Genomic DNA, 18,192 nt, shown 5'->3' with positions numbered 1-18,192 from the left:
TTATTTACTCATTCTTGTTATTGCAGGGGCTGTTTTAACACACATGCAGATAACTTTAATTTTAACATCCTGAACATAAAATTAACTTGGTAAAATCCATTTATCTTACAGCACACTTTGCAAAAACCTAAACAAAACTAAGATTACTCAGAAGGCAGATATTATGACTGTGCTGTTTCACTGTTTCCCCAATTCAATCTGGCACATAGTAGTGCTTAGTAAATATTTGTTGAATGAATAGATACATTGTTAGCATATCTAATGGAAACTGCTCTCTCATCAATAATGGGCTTGCATTTAAGGTTGAGTTATTTCAGTAAAACAAGAATTAAATATAATGCTCAAAGAATAAGATATATAGATGATTTACTTTCATAGTTAATTACAGCTTAAATAATTTTTTTCATCTTTAAGCAGTCTCTCGAGCATAATCAAATCTTGAAGAACCTTGTAATACTGTTACTTTATTGTTCTGTGCATCAGTTCTCATTTTTAGAACCTACAGTTAGAGTAAGTGTAGTAGGTATTATTTAAGATATGTGCTGGAAGTTTTAGGTTGAATTTTATATATAAAAAGAATTTCTGTTAGACACAGGTGATGAGTTTTGTGATTTGGCTATTATCCTCTGCCAAAAACAGAGGGTAGACAATGAAATTTGATTTTAGTTTGAATTATAATTGTTCTATCATTCATAAATTTGAGAATTTAAAAAATCTTTTGAAGTAAATAATTTTAACTATGCAGTTGTTCTAATACAACACACAATAGCAATAAATATAGGCCATACCAGGGGCTTAAAGATAACTACCTGTAAATAAAATTCTTAACAATATCTAAGACCCTTAAAAACAAACTTTAAAAAACCCCACAGACTCTTTGTTATTTCATTACCTATACCCATTTTTTTTTTTTTTTATGTTTTATTTATTTATTTGAGAGACAGAGATAGCTAGAGAGAGCAAGAGCAGGGAGGAGAGGGAGAAGCAGGCTCCCCGCCAAGCAGGGAGTCCGACTCGGGGCTCCATCCCAGGACTCTAAGATCATGACCTGAGCCGAAGGCAGATGCCCAATGTACTCAGCCACCCAGGAGCCCCACCCATACCCAATTTGATGATAAAATATTTAAGGTAGTTTTTACCTTAGGCCAATTTTTAAAAACTCTTTATTGAGGTGTAACATGCACAGAAGTGTACATTTCATCAATGTAGAGCTTGATAAATTTTCACGGCCGAACAGATTGATGTAACTGGTGTTGAAATCAAGAAATAATATTATTAACCACCTAAAAAGGCTAATTCTTCAATATAATCATAGACTTCAATAAACTTCAGAGACTTAGATACTGGATCTAACTTTATTACTAACTTCATTTGTTACCTTGAGCAAGTAATTTTCTTTTTGGTGTCCATTCCCCATCTCTACAGTGAGAGGATAAAACTAGATGTTTTGTTATGGCTCTAATTCTATAAAAGTGCAAAACAATGTACTATAATGATATAAATGTGGTATCAAAGGTTGTAGGTAGTAGAGTGTGAATGCACAGTTTAATTGAAAAGGAAGACACTGATTTTTCTCTCTCTCTCTCTTTTTTGTTTTCCAGGTTATATTTCACACTATGTGCTGACTGTATCTACAGAAGATATTTAAAAAAAAAAAAAAACTTTTTTCAAAGATTTTGATTCCAGTGGAATCTTTGCTTTAGATTATTTTGTGTGTGTGTGTGTGAATTGTAACTCCAGTAACAATGCCTGTACAAGCTCCACAATGGACGGATTTCCTCTCCTGCCCGATTTGCACTCAGACCTTCGATGAAACAATTCGAAAGCCCATCAGTTTGGGTTGTGGCCATACTGTCTGCAAGATGTGCCTGAATAAGCTCCACCGCAAGGCTTGCCCCTTTGACCAGACCACTATCAACACAGACATTGAGCTCCTCCCTGTGAACTCAGCATTGCTGCAGCTAGTGGGTGCTCAGGTAAGATGGGTGGCTTACTGTTCTTTTTAATTTCTGAGTGTATGTGTTTTCCTCCTAAGGGAAACTTGTTGAATTAAAATTGGGCAACATTGCCTTCTATCTAAATAGGTAAAATTCTATTCAGTACTGTGCAAATCCTTTATTTCAGTGTGTTGGGAGATGGATTGTGGTAGTGGAGTGTTCCTCAGTCATAGCACAGGAACAGCCATTCAATCTGGTGCTCAGCCTTTCTCAACAATCTGAGCTGTTCAGATCACTAGAGAAACCTAAAGGACCTCTTAATATTGAGGAAAATATTACTCATATAACCATTGCATTTTACTTAATAGGAAAAGTGAAGCTACTTCAGAGTTTTCCTTAGTAGACACTAACTGAAATGAAAGATGGAGATGGTGACAAGAACTATAGAGCATATTGGGAACCATTTTTCTAGAGTAGGAGCAAATATTCCTAGGTATCTAAATATAAAAGTTAGTCTAGCAAGTCTGATGGTAATACTCTAAAATTTAATGTCTGTATTCTCAAATTTAGAGATTAGTAGTATCTTCAGAAGATTTCACAAAGCCAAGGGAGGCAGGTTTTTGAAAGCTAGATATGATTTACCTAAGTAATCCTTTTTTTAAAAGATTTTATTTATTTATTTGACAGAGAGAGACACAGAGAGAGAGGGAACAGAAGCAGGGGGAGTGGGAGAGGGAGAAGCAGGCTTCCCGCAGAGAAGGGAGCCCGATGCAGGGCTCGATCCCAGGACCCTGGGATCATGACCTGAGCTGAAGGCAGACGCTTAACGACTGAGCCACCCAGGCGCCCCTACTTAAGTAATCCTTTACTAAATTTGCATAGTGTGAGTCTGAAATGCCATATATTTACCATAAATCATTTTCTGAATGAATATACTAGAACTTTGGATCTGGCCCCATTAATGTTCTCTAGATCAGTCTTGATATAGGCTGCTAAAATGTAGGAAAGGTTGATATTATGTATGTTGGAGATGAAGAGAGCAGTTCTAGAATAGCTTATTCAAAAGGAAAACTTTTTAAACCTCTTTTGTGATGTCACCCACAACACTACAAAATATTTGTCAAAAGGGAAAGTGCAATAGATCCTTTTGCTTCTTGTACTTAATTTTTCATTTCATAATCATTTCTCTTTATTTTGAAAATCCCACTATGATAGTTTGGAAACATTTAAAAAATAGACTTATTAAGGGTAATAATTTTAGAAATATACTATTATAATAGCAAATAACCAAGGCTTACTTTTTTTCATAAAATTGTCTAAAGATGAACTAACTCTTTCTACAAAATGAGTAAGACCTTGTTATATCTTAACTGAAACAACTAATGTTTGTATTTGAGGATAGGACATTTTATTATTTTTTCAAATTTTAGGTAGTTAACATACGGTACAATATTGTTTTCTGGAGTAGAAGTCAGTGATTCATCACTTGTTTACAACACCAACTGCTCATAACAAGTGCCCTGCTTAATATCCATCACCCATCTAGCCCATCCCCCACCCACCTCCCTCCACCTGTCCTCAGTTTGTTCTCTATCGTTAAGAGTCTCTTATGGTTTGTTTCCCTCTTTCCTTTTTTCTTTTCCCCCTTCCCATGTGTTCATCTTTTTTCTTTCTTAAATTCCACATGAGTGAGATCATATGGTAGTTTTTCTCTGACTGACTTACTTCACTTAGCATAATATATTCTTGCTCCATCCATGTCATTGCAAATGGCAAGAGCTCATTCTTTTTGATGGCTGAGTAATATTCCATTGTATATATACCACATCTTCTTTATCCATTCATCAGTCGATGGACATTTGGGCTCTCTCCATGGTTTGACTATTGTTGATAATGCTGCTATAAAACATCAGGGTGTATGTATCCCTTAGAATCTGTATTTTTGTATCCTGTGGGTAAATACCTAGCAGTGCAATCGCTGGATCGTAGAGTAGTTCTATTTTTAACATTCTGAGGAACAAGGATAGGGCATTTTAATATATAGTAGCCACTATTTTAACTCTAAAGATTTCCATTAAAAAGCTGTTAGAGTTCATAAATGAATTAAGCAAAGTTGCAGGATACAAAATCAACACATTAGTTGTGTTTTTATACACTAGCAATGAACAATCCAAAAGGAAATTGAGAAAACAAATCCACTTACAGTAGCATCAGATAATAAAATACTTAGGAATAAGTTTAGTAAAGGAGGCGAAAGACTTGTGTACTGAAAACTACAAAACATTGCTGAAAGACATTTAAAGAAGACATAAATAAATAGACATTGTGTGTTAATGGATTGGCAGACTTAATATTGTTAAGATCATAGTACTACCTGAAGCAATCTACAAATTCAATGCAAGCTCTATCAAACTCCCAATGGTGGTGGTTCTTTTTGCAGAAACAACAACAACAAAAAAAACCATCCTAAAATTCATATGGTATCAGAATGGACCACAAATAGCCAAACAATCTTGAAAAAGAGCAAAGTTGGAGGAATCACACTCCAGATTTTGAAGCTGCAAAGCTACAGTGATCAAGACAGTGTGGTACTGGTATAAAGACAGACATGTAGATCAATGGAATAGAACAGAGCCCAGAAATAAATACACACATATGAAATGATTTTTGACAGTGTTGCCAAGAACATTCGTTGAGTAAAGGACAGTTTTTCCAACAAATGGTGCTGGGAAAACTGGATATCCAAATGCAGAAGAATGAATTTGGACCCTACCTCACACCGTATTCAAAAACTAACTCAAAATGAACCAAAGGCTAAATGTAAAAGCTAAAACTACAGAACTCTTAAAAGACAGGCATGGAGCGCCTGGGTGGCTTAGCCGTTAAGCGTCTGCCTTCGGCTCAGGTCATGATCCCAGGGTCTGAGCCCCGCTTCGGGCTCCCTGCTCAGCAGGAAGCCTGCTTCTCCCTCTCCCACTCCCCCTGCTTGCGTTCCGGCTCTCGCTAATTCTCTCTCTCTCAAATAAATAAATAAAATCTTAAAAAAAAAAAAAAGAAAATACAGGCATAAATCTTCATGATCTTGGAGTAGGCAGTGGTTTTTTTTAGATATGACATGAAAAAGCACAAGGAATAAAAGATAAATTGAACTAAATCAAGACTTAAAACTTTGTGCTTCAAAGGACACCATCACGGAGTGAAAGAACAACTCACAGAATGGGAGAAAGTAATTGTAACTCATATATCTGAAAGGAAGTTGTGTCTAGGATATATTAAAGACTCTGAGAACTCAGTAATAAAAAGGACATAATTTTAAAATGGGAAAAGATCTGGGCGCCTGGGTGGCTCAGTTGGTTAAGCGACTGCCTTCGGCTCAGGTCATGATCCTGGAGTCCCTGGATCGAGTCCCGCATCGGGCTCCCTGCTCGGCAGGGAGTCTGCTTCTCCCTTTGACCCTCCCCCCTCTCATGTGCTCTCTCTGTCTCATTCTCTCTCTCTCAAATAAATAAATAAAATCTTTAAAAAAAAAAAAAAATAAATAAATGCATTTACTCTAAAAAAAAAAAAATAAAATGGGAAAAGATCTGAATAGACACCTCACCAAAGAAGATACACAAATGGCAAATGAGCAAATGAAATGTTGCTCAACATATTTGTCATTAAGGAATTGTAAATTAAAACAACAAGATTCTGCTAACACCAATTAGAATAGCTAAAATCCAAAACACTTACAATACCAAATGCTGGTGAGAATGTGGAACAATAGAACTCATTTGGTGAAATGGCTGGTGAAAATAAAAGATAGTATAGCCACTTTGGAAGTTACTATATGAATCTATGATTTTGTTAATGTGAAATGTCCAAAATAGGCAACTCCATAGAGACAGAAAATAGATCAGTGTTTTCCTATGGTTGGTGGAGAGTTGGAAGGAAATATGGGAGGGGAGACTTAAAAGAGTATGGCCTTCTTTGAAGGGATGATGAAAATGTTCTAAAATTGTGGTTATGGTTGCACAACTATGAATATACTAAAAACCATTGAATTGTATATCTTAAATGGGTCACTTGTATACAAATTATATTTCAGTAAAGCTATTACAAAACCAAAATAATGCATTAAATTTTATGTGTTAGTATAGAAAAGGCCTTTGGAAGAATTCAAAAAATTTAGTGGGAGCTTTGATGTTACCACAGTTAGAGTAGCAGTGCATAAAATATACTCAATCAAACATTTAATTAATGAGTACTCATACAGACCTTTTCTTTTGACCTCAAGGTCCCTGAGCAGCAGCCCATTACTTTGTGTAGTGGGGTTGAAGATACAAAGCATTATGAGGAAGCCAAGAAATGTGTAGAAGAATTAGCATTGTACCTGAAACCACTCAGCAGTGCTAGAGGTAAATCAGATGCAACTATCCATGCTAAACATGTTTATTAAAGATGTTTTTATTATCATAAAAATTGTGGGCTATGGGGGGGCCTGGGTGGCACAGTCATTTAAGTGTCTGACTCTTGGTTTCGACTCAGGTCATGATCTCAGGGTCATGGGATTGAGCCCTGTCAGACTCTGTGCTCAGCTCAGAGTTTGAGTTTCTCTCTCCCTCTGTCCCTCCCCCTCCTCTCTAATATAAATAAATATTTTATTGTACTTATTTATTTTTTTAAGATTTTATTTATTTATTTGAGGGAGAGCGACAGAGATAGCACAAGCGGGGAGGAGAGGGAGAAGCAGGCTCCCCACTGAGCAAGGAGCCCGACACGGGACTGGATCCCAGGACGTTGGGATCATGACCTGAGCCAGAGCAGACACTTAACCAACTGAGCCACCCAGGCGCCCCATAAATAAATCCTTAAAAAAATTGTGGGCTCTAAGTGAATGCTAATGAAATTCACTTATTTATTGTAAATCAAACCCACAAACACTAAATAATATCATTACAAACCACATCAAATAAGTGAATTTAGAGTTTATGTGATGTTGAAAACATTTGAATGAGTTGCAAAACTAAGTGAATATACTAGTGGTTTCAGAAGGGCTCTCCATCATTTGACAACTCTGGATTGTCTGCCTTCTATTCAGTTTTATGTGGTGTGCCATAGTGAGTGAAATAAAATTGGAAGTTGCCCTTAACTGCCTTGCCATTATGGCTTATTATTTCATTAGGAAGGTAAAATTAACCATTATGAAATAATGTGCCATAACTGTTAGGACCTCAAGATTTGAGTCTTAAACTAATTATTAATGTTGTCTGGCCTTTTCCCCTTTTTCCTCCATGGTTATGATGAATAATGATATATTTAATGTTGTAATGAGTGTTATATTTACATGAGATAACAGCTTTTGTATACTTTTAAAATGCAAACTAGGCTTTATATAATTTTATCCATTATTTATTTTAAACATTCTAGTAGAACTGGGAACTATTCATGTATGCGTAAGTCAGTCAGCCCATCAGAGGAAGTTTTTCTGGACTCTAAAATTGCATTGTAAACCTAGAAATAACCTTTTACTCTCTTTTAAAGGAGTGGGTCTGAATAGCACTACTCAGAGTGTTCTGAGTCGCCCAATGCAGAGGAAGCTGGTGACTCTGGTCCACTGCCAACTAGTGGAAGAAGAAGGCAGGATTCGTGCTATGAGAGCAGCTCGATCTTTAGGTGAACGAACAGTTACAGAGCTCATTCTTCAGCACCAGAATCCTCAGCAACTCTCCTCTAATCTTTGGGCAGCAGTCAGGGCTAGGGGCTGCCAGTTCCTTGGACCAGGTATGTGATTAAAGTTTGATATTTACTATACTAGTAATTCTAAAAGTATGGTGTTAAGAACTATAAATGTGATGTACAAAGTCTAGTTCTTTGTAGTATTCTGTTGTTACCAAGAAATATCCCACTTGACAATCATGGCTTCAGTAATTCCATGTCAGTATTTTAGACCATGTAAAACTTTTCTCAGTGTTAAAAGTTTTCAGTTTGTTAGAGGTTTTTCTTGAATGTATTAATTTTTTATCTGCTTTCTTAAATAAAATATGCAGAGTGTAATATAAAATTGCCCCAGAATGGTTAGAAAGTGTAACTGTGGATATGTGTTATTGTGTTGTGTTGCCCATCGAGTGGTACCTGCAGAAATTATTAAACATTGCCCTTCTGATAAATAAATTTATCTTATCTTTGTATGTGATAAATTTTGGTTTTGCCTAACTTTTCCTAGCAATGCAGGAGGAAGCTTTAAAGCTGGTTCTCCTGGCCTTGGAAGATGGTTCTGCTTTGTCAAGAAAAGTATTGGTTCTCTTTGTGGTGCAAAGGTTGGAGCCGCGGTTTCCTCAGGCCTCTAAAACTAGCATTGGGCATGTTGTCCAGCTCCTTTATAGAGCTTCCTGCTTCAAGGTATGAACTAATGTTAAATTTCAGCCTAAAAGGAAACATTGTCTTTTTCCCAAACTTAAGTAGTAAAACTTTGAGTTTAATAAAGTTGCCCCTCAGAAAATTTCAATAATTTTTTCTTTTCAAAAATGTAAAAAAAATAAAAAGAATGTAAATGGTGTCCTATTAAAGTTAGAACTTGTTATATTAAGTTTTGTATATTAGATATTGAACAACATAGAGCAAACTGAGGTTTATAGATTTTTATATTTGAAGAGGCTAATAAGCTGTGTCATTTTTTTCACCAAGACTATATGCAGAATTGGTCTGAACAGAGAGTAATTGAAGCAAGAAGTTTCATATTGCTCTTTGCTCCTGCTGTAATTCCACATATAGAGAGTACTGGAGTTCATTTGCCATTTCATTTTCAGTATATATAGTAATGCCGCACATATTCTTTTGTATCCCAAATTGAATCAGCACTGCTTCAAACATCAGTGCTCACTGTGTATCATTTATCATTCATCCTGTTTTCCTGACTTCTTAATGTCAAGGCTTCTTGCTTCTGACACATAACTAGTACTTCATAGACCAGGGAGGCATGCCTCTAAAAATTTTTTAATTCATACAAACTGTAAGGATATCCATTCCTGGGTCACCATGTCCCCTCATCTGACACTCAAACTAAAAAATCCTACAGTCTACTATAGTTTATTTTCTCATTTCCTGAGAAAGATAGAATGGTTTACAAAATCAACAGGAAAGCATACCAGTTTATTTATATATTTTTAAAGATCTTATTTATTTATTTGACAGAGAGAGAGCACAAGCAGGGGGAGTGGCAGGCAGAGGGAGAGGGAGAAGCAGGCTCCCCGCTGAGCAGAGAGCCTGACCTGGGGCTCGGTGAGCTGAAAGCAGACATTTAACGACGTGCCCCAAAAGCATACCCCAATTTAATTTTTAAAAAAATTTTAAAGCTCTATAAATGCCCACATTATTATGTTTCTTTCTAGAGTCAGATTATATATATAATGAAAATGAGGTGTGCACTCCAGGTCTGTACCCAACCCTGTCCTTGGCCTTAGGTACCTCTGGAACTGTCAGAAACTCTAGCCAAAATAACTCCCAGCTAGTTCAGATTGTCCCCAAATAACTCACATTTGTTGTAATGATTATAATAACATGATTGTACAGTGTAATCTGGAATATACTTCAGAATGTCTGTCTGCTTCCAGAGTTCTTTTTTCTCTAATAACAGCACCAGACAGACACAATATTGCAAGCTTAAAAAATAAAAGGAAATCCATCCTCCCCCTGTGAAAAATTAGTCCAAAAACCCCAGAATACCCACAGTGAACCTCTCTCAATCCTAATTAAAAGCATTAATAGTAATTGAAAAGAGATTGGAAATTTGTAAAAATCCAATTATTTTTCATTTGGGTCATGATTATTTCCCCTTATTTCATTGTCTACCTGCTTTCTTCTCTTGCTGGTAATATGTCCTACAGTCTCCATCATGAGAAGACTTATCTTCTCTCATCACAATAGGTCCATACCCTAAATTTTACTCACCATGGCAAAGTTTCTGTTAAGTATCTACCAATACCTATTTCATTTTCTTTGTGGAAGTCACATCGGTAGGCATTTTCCATTCTTCCTTATAGCTGTATGTGTCCACATAGCCGTGTTCTGGCTGCATCCTTTTAGCATCTCTTTCATTTCCATTTGAAAAACCTTTTCAGGGGTGCCTGGGTGGCTCAGTCCTTAAGCGTCTGCCTTTGGCTCAGGTCATGATAAATAAATAAATAAAATCTTTAAAGGAAAACCTTTTCAGACAGGGATAATTCTGGTCCTTCTTAGTACAGTATAGTTCCAGGACTTACTTTAGACATGCATCTCTTAGAAATCTTTGACTGTTTTTAGGTAAAAGACAGTTTTGAGAACCAAGACCAGGGAACCCTAGTATATCTTATAGAAAACATTCTACATTTTAATAAGGTTTAGCCTATATTGAGAGGGTGTTTTTATACATCCACATAATGCATTTGGTCTTTTGACTTGCCTTTGAATAGTGGCAAGATATTTTTTGTTTTTGTGACTCTAGTTCTTGATTTTTTTTTTTTTTTAATCTATTTGGTCTTTTACGGACTTACCTAACAAAATTTAAGTTAGACCTTCTTCTGATAAGAATGGAATACATTTAAAAATATAATCAGGATGACCTAGAAGTCTTGCTGTAGTTTTCTTTGGTGGAAGAAAAAAATGGGAATTTTCTACTAGAGGAATTTGAGTCTTTATGGGAATAAAAGGTTAACAAGGTAAAATATATTCTGAAATATATTAGGTTACAGATGATCCTGGACTAGAATTAATTATTTTACTTTGGGGGTACCCGGGTGGCTCAGTTGGCTAAGCATCTGCCTTTGGCTCAAGTCGTGATCCCAGGGTCCTGGGATTGATCCCTGTGTCGGGCTCCCTGCTTAGTGGAGAGCCTTCTTTTTTCTCCCTCTCCCTCTGCCCCTCCCACCTGCTCATGCTCTCTCTCTCTCTCTCTCTCTTTCGCTCTCTCTCACTCTCGCTCTATCTCAAATAAATGAAATCTTTAAAAAAAAATTATTCAACTTTGATTTCTTGAGCCTTTGGCCTAAACCCAGCTTGATTCAAAATGTAGCAATATAGCAAAAATAACAATAGTACCTACCTCAACAAGTTTAGAGAATTAAATGAGTTAATGTCAGTATGATGGGTAAATAAGTTAACACACTGACTAGTACATACTAAGGGCTCAATAAGGGTTAATCATTTTAATTACTAAAAGATATTATCATCATTATTATTTTATATTTTCTGATGGTGGCCCAGCCTGCAAAACTCTGTGGAAAATTAAGCTAAGCACAGATTAATCATCTTTAGAATCATACCAGCATCTGACTGAAGCTCTTTCACTTAGGAGTATCAGCCAGCTCAATGCCAGGCAAGCCCAAGTTTAATAATCCACAGTTATGAAGAAGAAACATACATTGGGTTTTTTTCCCAGGATAATTGCATATTTTCTTTCCTTTTTTTAAGTCATTGCTTTATTTGTGTGTGTGTGTGTGTGTGTGTGTGTGTGTACATATGTATGTATATATAAAGAAGTAGGCTCCATATCCAATGTGGGGCTTGAACTCATGCCTTGAGACCAAGAGTCACATGCTGTACTGGCTGAGCCAGACAGGTGCCTCAAGTATTTTCTTTTCAAAAATGCGTATCTACACATATACAGTTTAAACTCTATATATGTGTTAAGGTCTATCCAATCTTGGGATTTTCCTCCAGCACATACTCATTCTTCCCATAAGACCTATTGACAAGATTTTGATGTCTTTAAAGGCAGAAATGGTTTACAGGCAAAACAGTGTGTTCCATTTTAATCTTGTTATTGTTGTTAAATTTGTTATATTAAAAATTATCTGTTCTCTATATATGCTCATATAGAGTATAAACTCATTTTGTTTCTTACCTGACTCATGAGATTATGTGTGTCTTACTAGGTCACCAAACGTGATGAAGACTCTTCTCTGATGCAGCTAAAAGAAGAATTTAGAACCTACGAAGCTTTGCGGCGAGAACATGACTCCCAGATAGTGCAAATTGCCATGGAAGCAGGCTTACGAATTGCACCAGACCAATGGTCCTCTTTACTTTATGGAGACCAGTCTCACAAGTCTCATATGCAGTCAATTATTGACAAGGTAGACCCTTTTTTGTTCCTTACTTCTTGGACTAATCTTGGAGTTTTGGTAATTCATGATTTAGTAATTTATTTAATAAATGTATGTTAAAGTGAATACTGTGTGTCAGGCTCTTATAAATTACATTATCTGTAGCTGAGTATCATAGCTTGTCACATAGTAATACCAGTTTGTTTATATAAAGGTTTTTTTTAATTAATGTATAATTGATATTCATATAGATTTGACTAGTGTTATAATAGTTTATCCGGCACACTCTAGTTTATTTTGAGAGTCTTCCATCTCTATTATTGTTGCCTCTCTCCCTTCTTGTTTTGTTCCCTGAGTTTTAATCATTGTGTTAATTAAACCCATTTTCTAAATGCCTTTATTGTCTTCCTGTAACAGCCATTCAGTGTTCTGGAGAATGTACACATTGAGGTTTCTTATGATTCTTAGCCACAATAATTTCACATAATAAGTTACCAGTCATTCTAGGTTTGATCAAATTTTCAATAAACTTATTTCTACTTTATCTCTTCTTTGTTATGATAAAAAGATCACTAGAGTACACATGGTCAGGCTCCATTGTTTGTTGCTGGCTCTAAGTGCTATATTTAGTTCTATTAAAACTAGGATAATCCTATAATTGTTTTTGTTGTAATTCAACATGAAGTATATGAAAATGTAGGAAGTCTTAAAGCACCATGTAAATATATATGTTATGATAGCATTAACTTTTACTATTTTACCTTAAATACTTAAAACTAGAGAGATGATTATACTTTAGAGTCCACCCACATTTAATTTAAAGAAATAAGATCAAGATGTAAGGGTAGATCAAATATAATACTATTTAACACTTACTGAGAGTTTACTGGTGCCTGGTCGTTTTAAATAATCCATTTAATCCTTTCAATAACCCTGTATTGTCCCAGGGAGATAGATTAAGTACATTTCTCCAGGATCACATAGGTAATCAGTGACAGGGCTGGATTTGAAGTTGGGTATACTGACTCTAGAATCCATGTTCTTAACCACCAAATCTTTCCAGACTATTCTGTCACTTTTTGTTATTCCCAAGAAAGGATTATTTGAATGAGTAGTGTATTGATGTCAAAGGACAATTGGGGAATGTGGTTTATATGCTTGTTACATAATTTTCAGTATAATGTATATTACTTGTTTTGTCCTATAAATCTTTTCTAGATACCTTTGCCCAAACTTTACCTGCAACTCCTAGGTCTGAAATTATGCAACTGACCGATTATAATGTATTGAAACCTTAGTAATGGTCTCTTAAAGAAGTAACTTTCTACCTCTGAAGAGAAAGTTGGCTTGCTTTTATAAAGGTTCTACAAGCAGGTTGACCTTTTTGTGTGAACTAGACTATATAATTTATCCTGTAACAGTATCTTCACATCATGAGCAATAGTTTGAATTTAATATCCAGAGACCTTCTTACAACAAACTGGTAAACTTTGCAGTGTATGTGGCATCTTATTATCTAGAGCAGTATAACTTTCTGTGGTAGTGAAAATGTTCTGTATATGCCCTAATATGGTGATCATTAGCCACCCACGGCTGTTTAGCACCCAAAATGTGACTGTGCAACTGAAGAGCTACATTTTTATTTTATTAATTTTAACTTAAATAGCCACATACTGCTAATGGCTACTGTGTTGGACCTTACAGAGAATTTATTAAAAGTGATATGAAAAGCAATAATCATAGTAAATTAATGGATAAACATGAATTATCAGTTCCCAAAGAAGAAACATATGTAATTGATAGGATAGAATTCAGCTCCAGTAATAATTAAATGCACATTTAAAACTAATATTACAAATATTGCCTATTAAATTAGCAAAAGAGACATATATTGCCATACATTGCTTATGGTTTGTAAAATGCATTAGTTAAAACCTTTGGGAAACAATTTGTCAGTGAATAAAAACTCAAAAATGTTCATGTCCTTTGATCAAATTTGCTCTTCCCAGGAATATATTTTAAGGAAATAATCCAAACTTTGAAAAAGGTTATGAATTCAAAAGTGTTAATTGCTACATTATTTATAAAGTAGAAAATAAGCAGATGGTTAAAGAAGTTATCTAGCTCTCTGCTCAGAATACGGTTATATGGCCATTAAAATAAGTTACTTCAAGACAGATACTCTCTTCAGCTGATAAATAACATTCAGTTTCTTTTAAAAAAAGTGTAATATTTTTATTAAGTATCAGTGATGGATACATGGGTGTTGTCATTATATTAGACACTTAGAAATATTTCATAATAAAAATGGTTAGCAGTAGAAAAATGCTTTTGTTATAATATTAATGGTAGCCAAAACCATAAGTGTGTAAATAATTTTAAGTTTATAAAAAGCATGCAAAGATGAAAAAATTGAATAAAGGCATGTTAGCATTTGAATGGTTATTTCTCATGTTTTTTAAAATGTATGCTTTTTTTAAAAAAAAATTACCTTTTAAAGAGTGACCTTTTAGGGTCTCATCTATATTAATAAACTGCATAGAGAGCTAAATGTTTCCAAGTAAGCACCTTTAGTTACTATAATCTAATCAATTTCCCCCTATTAAAGGTCCTATATGTAGGGCCTCTTAGGGAGTTAATGTAAGAAAGTGTGTCATTAATTAAGCTTGAGGAAAATATACAGCCTGATAGCTTCCAAGAATCCCAAACCATTATAAGATTATTTTTGAGCTGGAATGGACTTTGGAAATTATTTAGTCCATATCACAGATGGACTTCGATTGAGTCCGTAAAGATTATATCCGGTGTCATGATTTGTGGTCTCTAACAAAACTTGAACTCAAGCTCAGTTTGACTGAGTTCAGTTTCATTGTTCTTGGTATTGTATAGTGTTATCTCTAGACTCCAAATTTCAGTTCTTTGGAAGCACTCCAAGAGCCAAACTAATATAGTGCTCTAAGAACGTAAGACAGAAAGAGTATACTTCCAAATTGAGGAATTGAGAAAGGCCTCACATTTGAGGAATGTGCCATCAGAGGGAAGAGAGTTTACAATCTGCCAAGCTGTGAATGCAGGGAAGTGCAGGGTTTGCTCAGGCACCAGTAATCCAGTTTGGCCAAAGCCTGGAATGTGTGGGAGGATAAAATTAAATATAATAAGTTGCAAAAATGATTGCAATATTGTAAATAATCTTTACTTTAAAAGGATTAGCTGGTTTTTGGAAAGTTAATATTTATCGTTTTTAAGTTGCAGACCCCAGCCTCTTTTGCACAAAGTGTTCAGGAACTAACAATTGCTCTCCAGCGAACTGGAGATCCAGCAAATTTGAACCGACTAAGACCCCATTTGGAGCTATTGGCAAACATTGACCCTAGTCCAGGTAAATAAACCCAAGGGAAATTAATGGACTGTCCTATGAGTGCCTCAGTGCTGCTCAGTGATTCTTTTAATTAATTATCTTTTGTTACATTCCTTGAGAATTTCCCATTTACACAGTATTTAAGTTTCTGCCCCAGCCTTGTCCATCTATCTGTTTATTGCTTCAACCAGTATTTATTTAAAACCTTTGTACTTCCTGCTCACTTCACCAGGGAAGTAGATTCACTCTGGGATCCTTCTCATATCACAGAATTGTGCTGTATTTACTGTTCTCATCTGTTTTGACAAAACACAGGTTCTCTAATTTTTTCTGTATCCTATGTCCTTAGTTGCATTTTCTTGGTCCCATTTTTCCCCCACTCTGTGATGATAATGTCTAATTCATCAAGTATCCTCTCTTGCATATTTTTACTTTGTCAACCCTTTTCTTGCTCCTTGCCCTTGACCTGAAAATCACCCAACTTTCATTTTTCTCATCTAAGGTATTTTTAGCTTGTGTCCTGCACCTGAGCTAAAAAACTCCTAACATTCACAAGTAATTTCCCAGTTTCGAATTCCAAAGGCGGTTTCTCAGTCCTCAAATTACTTGATTTCTCTTTAGCATTTGATAATGTTGTTGGCTAATTCCTCAGTATAGAAACTCTCCTGATACCTTATCTTTCTGTACTCTCATAGTTTCCTTCTGACTTGTCTAAATGCTGCTTCTGTCTTATTTTGACCACTCTTCCCTCCTGCCCACTAAGGAGTAGACCAGTTGTGTTCTTGGAATTTTGGTTTTTTTGCATTCTATTGATGATTCAGGTCATTCATTGGGTATCACTTTCTGTAGGAAATAGACTCCCAAATATCTCTTATCATTGTTGTCTCTTCATCACTCCAGACTTACTTTCCCAAATGCTTTCTGAGAGTCTTCATCATCTCTGTTCTTCAAAGCAAATTCTTCTTCACTTGATACCAGCTCGTCCTCCTGTGTTCTCTGTTAAATGACCTCATTGTCTGAGGTATTTACACTTAAAACCCGAGTCTCTTGTCTTAGCTCGTATCTTTTCCTTTTACTTGCTCTACATACCATTTCAGACAACAGGATCTATCTGTTCTTTCACAATATCCCTCTATCCCATGCTGGTTAATACTGCATTGGTGAGGGCCTTATTTTACCTGAGACTGGATGCCTTCCATTTTCCTCTACTCTCAATTCTTTCAGTCCAGCCCACTTACTGCTGCAAAATAAATCACATCTCTGATCTTATTTCTGTGCTCATAAACTTCCAGTGACACCCCATTGCTTATTGAATAAGGTTTGGAACTCTTGACAGTGGCATTCAGGGCCCTCTAATTTTTTATTTTATTTTTTTTATCAATCTACTTTTATAGAATTTACTATCAATGGGGCACCTGGGTAGCTCAGTCAGTTAGGTGTCTGCCTTCGGTTCAGGTCATGATGTCAGGGTCCTGGGATCGAGCCCCGCACTGGGCTCCCTCCTCAACGGAGAGCCTGCTTCTCCCTCTCCCTCTGCTGCTCCCACTGCTTGTGTGCTCTCTCTGTCTTTCTCTCTCTTTCTCAAATAAATAAAATCTTAAAAAAATTTTTTTACTATCAAAATTGCTTACTCAAACCAGGTCAGATGTATTCCTAGAATATAGTCGACGTTTTTATTTTTTCACTATTGTGCTTTGCTCATTCTGAGGAATCCAAAGAGCACTTCCACAAGTTCACCACCCCATCAGCCACCAACCTGTTTATCTGTATCTGTGCCAGTATAGTCTGCAGTCCTTGTATAACAGTGGATAAACTGTACCTCTAAGCTCAGGCCCCTCTCCCTTCTCATGTTCCTAATATCATCTTGTCAAGTATATCACTTCATATCACTTCTGTTTCTTATATCATCAAGTTTCCTTCTCTACTGGAGTATTTCTGTCAACATACAAACATCCTATTAACTCCTGTCATGATAACCCACTTGGACAACATTTGCCATCCACCTACTACTGTTTTTCTTTTTCTTTTTTTTTTTTTTAAACATGCTCTCGAACTCACTCCAATCAGGCATTTATCTCTACTGTCAACCAGAACTGTTCTGTCAAGGTCACAGGTGACTTCCATGAAGTTAAATCCAGACATCAGTTCTTGGTTCTCATTTATTTGACCTGTTAGCAGCATTTAAAGCATTTTTTTTTTTAATTTTTTGTTTTTTTATTCATGTGACAGAGAGAGAGAGAGGGAATATGAGCAGGGGAGAGAGGCGGAGGGAGAGGGAGAAGCAGACTCCTTGCTGAGCCAGGAGCCCGATATGGGGCTCGATCCCAGGACCCTGAGATCATGCCCCGAGCTGAAGGCAGACGCTTAACCATCTGAGCCAGCCAGGCGCCCCCCCCCCGTTAGCAGCATTTAATGTTGTTGTTCACTTTCTGATCCTCTTAACACTTTTTTCACTTGACTTTTCGAGTTTCCTTCTCATTTTATTGGACCCTCCTCTGAGCCTTCTTTGCTAATTTCTCATCTCCATACCCTCGCACTTTTGGATTGCTCCCAGAATTTAATACATGTATCTCTTTTCTAATTATACCTATTCCCTAGATAATATCATCTAGTCTCATAGCTTTAAATATTATTTACATGACTCACAAATTTACTATATTTCATCAGTTCTGAAGTCCACATTTCTTTGGATCTTAGCATTTCTGAAATTGGGATACATCTATGTAAGTAATGACGTGTAATTTAATTAACAATCTTTTTTTATTTTGGTGGCACATAAAATAATGGTGTATGTTGCAATTGATTTAGAATCTGTGAAACGTAGTATATCCAGCCC

At 35.9% G+C, this 18,192-nt stretch overlaps 1 protein-coding gene across 4 annotated transcripts in view; it reads left to right on the top strand.

Moving 5' to 3' along the window:
* RC3H1 (ring finger and CCCH-type domains 1) overlaps positions 1-18,192 on the top strand; it is an 83,566-nt gene that overhangs the window by 31,479 nt on the left and 33,895 nt on the right. For 3 of the 4 annotated variants that reach the window (XM_032393389.1, XM_032393387.1, XM_032393391.1), the window contains 6 exons: positions 1,602-1,976; positions 6,214-6,334; positions 7,461-7,700; positions 8,143-8,318; positions 11,828-12,028; positions 15,245-15,377. In XM_032393389.1, coding sequence (XP_032249280.1) covers positions 1,746-1,976; positions 6,214-6,334; positions 7,461-7,700; positions 8,143-8,318; positions 11,828-12,028; positions 15,245-15,377 — 1,102 coding nt within the window. In that variant the 5' untranslated portion in view covers positions 1,602-1,745. Of the gene's footprint in view, positions 1-1,601; positions 1,977-6,213; positions 6,335-7,460; positions 7,701-8,142; positions 8,319-11,827; positions 12,029-15,244; positions 15,378-18,192 lie in introns of those variants that run through there. The other variant, XM_032393390.1, reaches the window with a different exon arrangement.

Source organism: Phoca vitulina, unplaced genomic scaffold, assembly GCF_004348235.1.
Source record: "Phoca vitulina isolate PV1807 unplaced genomic scaffold, GSC_HSeal_1.0 scaffold73, whole genome shotgun sequence".
NCBI lineage: Eukaryota > Metazoa > Chordata > Mammalia > Carnivora > Phocidae > Phoca > Phoca vitulina.
Note: the sequence above shows the minus strand (reverse complement) of the source record. Positions and strands in the feature narration are given on the sequence as shown.